The 2,292-nt window shown below is 40.0% G+C and overlaps 1 protein-coding gene across 1 annotated transcript in view; it reads right to left on the bottom strand.

The window, feature by feature from the left end:
• Positions 1-1,792, bottom strand: part of ANO10 (anoctamin 10) — a gene marked incomplete at both ends in the record, with an annotated part of 72,688 nt that extends 70,896 nt beyond the window's left edge. The window contains one exon of the mRNA XM_010162966.1: positions 1,223-1,792. Coding sequence (XP_010161268.1) covers positions 1,223-1,792 — 570 coding nt within the window. The remainder of the gene's footprint in view (positions 1-1,222) is intronic.
• Between the last annotated feature and the right edge of the window lie 500 nt (positions 1,793-2,292).

Genomic DNA, 2,292 nt, shown 5'->3' with positions numbered 1-2,292 from the left:
GGGGGGGGGGGGGTTTAAAAAAGCCTTGGGTTAGCTCATAAAGACATTTTAGTCTACCTGATCAGCACAACTGGGCATTTTGCATGAAGGCTTTTTCTTGCAGTACAGTGGGAAGGTGGCGGGGGGGGAAGGTCAATTGAAACCTAGATACGAATTTAAGTAATTATTTAAATAAAATCCTTGAACAGTCATAAACAAATCAAGAAATTGCTTGCTTTTACTACTGCTGTTGTTAAGTTGAATTTGCTAAGCAAATCGTGCTGGCACGCACAAACAATCCCCACTTCAACACCTCTTCTTATTCTGTCTTTCTGTCTTCTGCATTCATCTCCTTTTTGCTTTATCTTTCTTAGGTTGATTTTCTGGGTCTCCAGCTTTAGTAACCTGGATTCTGTCCTGTAAGTGTATGCTGTATTGAGCTACACAAACCACTTAGCTCCCCATTAGCTTCGTCTATGAACTCTGTCTGAAAGTGACTGCACGTGCCTGTAGATGTGCTAAAATTCACAATAAACACTAATATTTCACTATCATAATGTTATGTTACAAGACAGCAGGCCCAATCTGTTACATAAGTCACATGCACAAGGGAAAAAAAAGGGCATCTATTCTAACATTCCTCCTCTTCTGAGAGTGCCCAGAGGAAAATATTTTGATAGGAATGTGAAATCTCAGTCTTTGTTATACATACAGCATACACTCTCACAAGACATTTAGTTGGTGGCTTTAGGTTTTGTTCCATTATGTCAGTGCCTCTGTCCTCTGCACAGATACATCAGTAAACTAAGACGCACTCAGTAAACCCAGGTTGTGGGTGCAACCTGCCAGGACAGGCCCCCCTGCCATCCACCTCTGAGCTCCCATCCTGATGATGTCACCTCGTCCCTTCTGCCAGCACTATGGCCAATATAACCAAACAAAGAGCTAAATCAGGGAAGGGGGACTTCTGCACCAAAGGCAGAGAGAGGCTGAGGAGGAAGGCAGGATCACACCTTCTGATGGCATGCTAGACTCAGACCAAATTAAACCAAGCACAGAACTGCAGTCTCAGAACACTCAAAACAAAAGTAAGTTAAAACAGTCATCTCTTTTATCCCACAGTAAAAATATACTTCAGGAAATTTCTTTAGCATTCCATTCAACAAGAACATTCTACAAAGGAATAAATTCCAAATTATCTGGGATTCTAACCTTAAGGAAGAAGAATAAACAACTTTCTTACCCCATGATGTTAAGAATTCAGCAGCATACCGATAGACACGGTTCATGATTTCAATCACAACAGCATATATAATACTGGGCACAAACAGCATCAAGCTGCTGAAGTTAGACTCATTCTCTTCATGATAATCCAGAGCCCACTGTTCCAAGTCAAAGTAAATCATCATCACATACAGTGAGAAGTAGAGGCAAAGGCACACAAATGGTAAGGACACCAGATAAATCCGTATCTGTCTCTTAACACTAGAGTACACTGGTTCCTCCCTCCCAGTGACGGGATTGATACCCAGGACACCATGGAAGCCTGGTCTTGGTTCTTCAAACTGTCGTTTCATCAACAGTGTCCCCCAGCGGTATGTCATGATGGCACAAATCCGCTTCCAAACTTCCAGTATCACAGTGGACCAGAGCAGATTGAAAGTGGCAAACATCACGTATTTGTCATAGTCTTCCCATGCAAACATGTAATAAGGAATGCCAATGACAGCCATTGGAATCAAAGCAAATGTGAAGTACTCCAAGAAGCCGAAGTAGAGAGCAATGGTTTCGCCAAAGTAGCAGCGTATCTCATCTGCAGAGAAAAAAGAATCAATTAAGACTATAATTAACATAGATGTCAGTATAATATCAAACTTGACTTTACATAACCCCTAGTCCCAAATTTTTTTTCAAATAACACAACAAATATTATTGGTTTTTGTTCCTCCTTCTCCCATGTTTCAAAAACTCAGAAGGTTATTTGATTTTTTTTTTTTAATGTTATATATACACACACACATAAACATATATACATATAGTCAGATGGTTGGGAAGTCAAATATCTCAATACCTACCACATCAACACTATATATCCAGAGGGGGAAAAAAAACAAAAATAAATTTTAAAAAACCACAACAACAACAAAAAGACAAACAAAAGAAAACAATAGCATTCTTGAAAACAGAACCTATCAATGAACAGCTAGGATAACATGGAAGACATCTGGTATAATAAAAAACAAACTTTCACAGAATCACAGGATGGTGGGGGTTGGAAGGGACCTCAGGAGATCATCTAGTCCAACCCCCCTG

The sequence above is a fragment of the Antrostomus carolinensis genome, unplaced genomic scaffold (genome assembly GCF_000700745.2).
Source record: "Antrostomus carolinensis isolate BGI_N321 unplaced genomic scaffold, ASM70074v2 scaffold3312, whole genome shotgun sequence".
NCBI classification, from domain to species: domain Eukaryota; kingdom Metazoa; phylum Chordata; class Aves; order Caprimulgiformes; family Caprimulgidae; genus Antrostomus; species Antrostomus carolinensis.
Note: the sequence above shows the minus strand (reverse complement) of the source record. Positions and strands in the feature narration are given on the sequence as shown.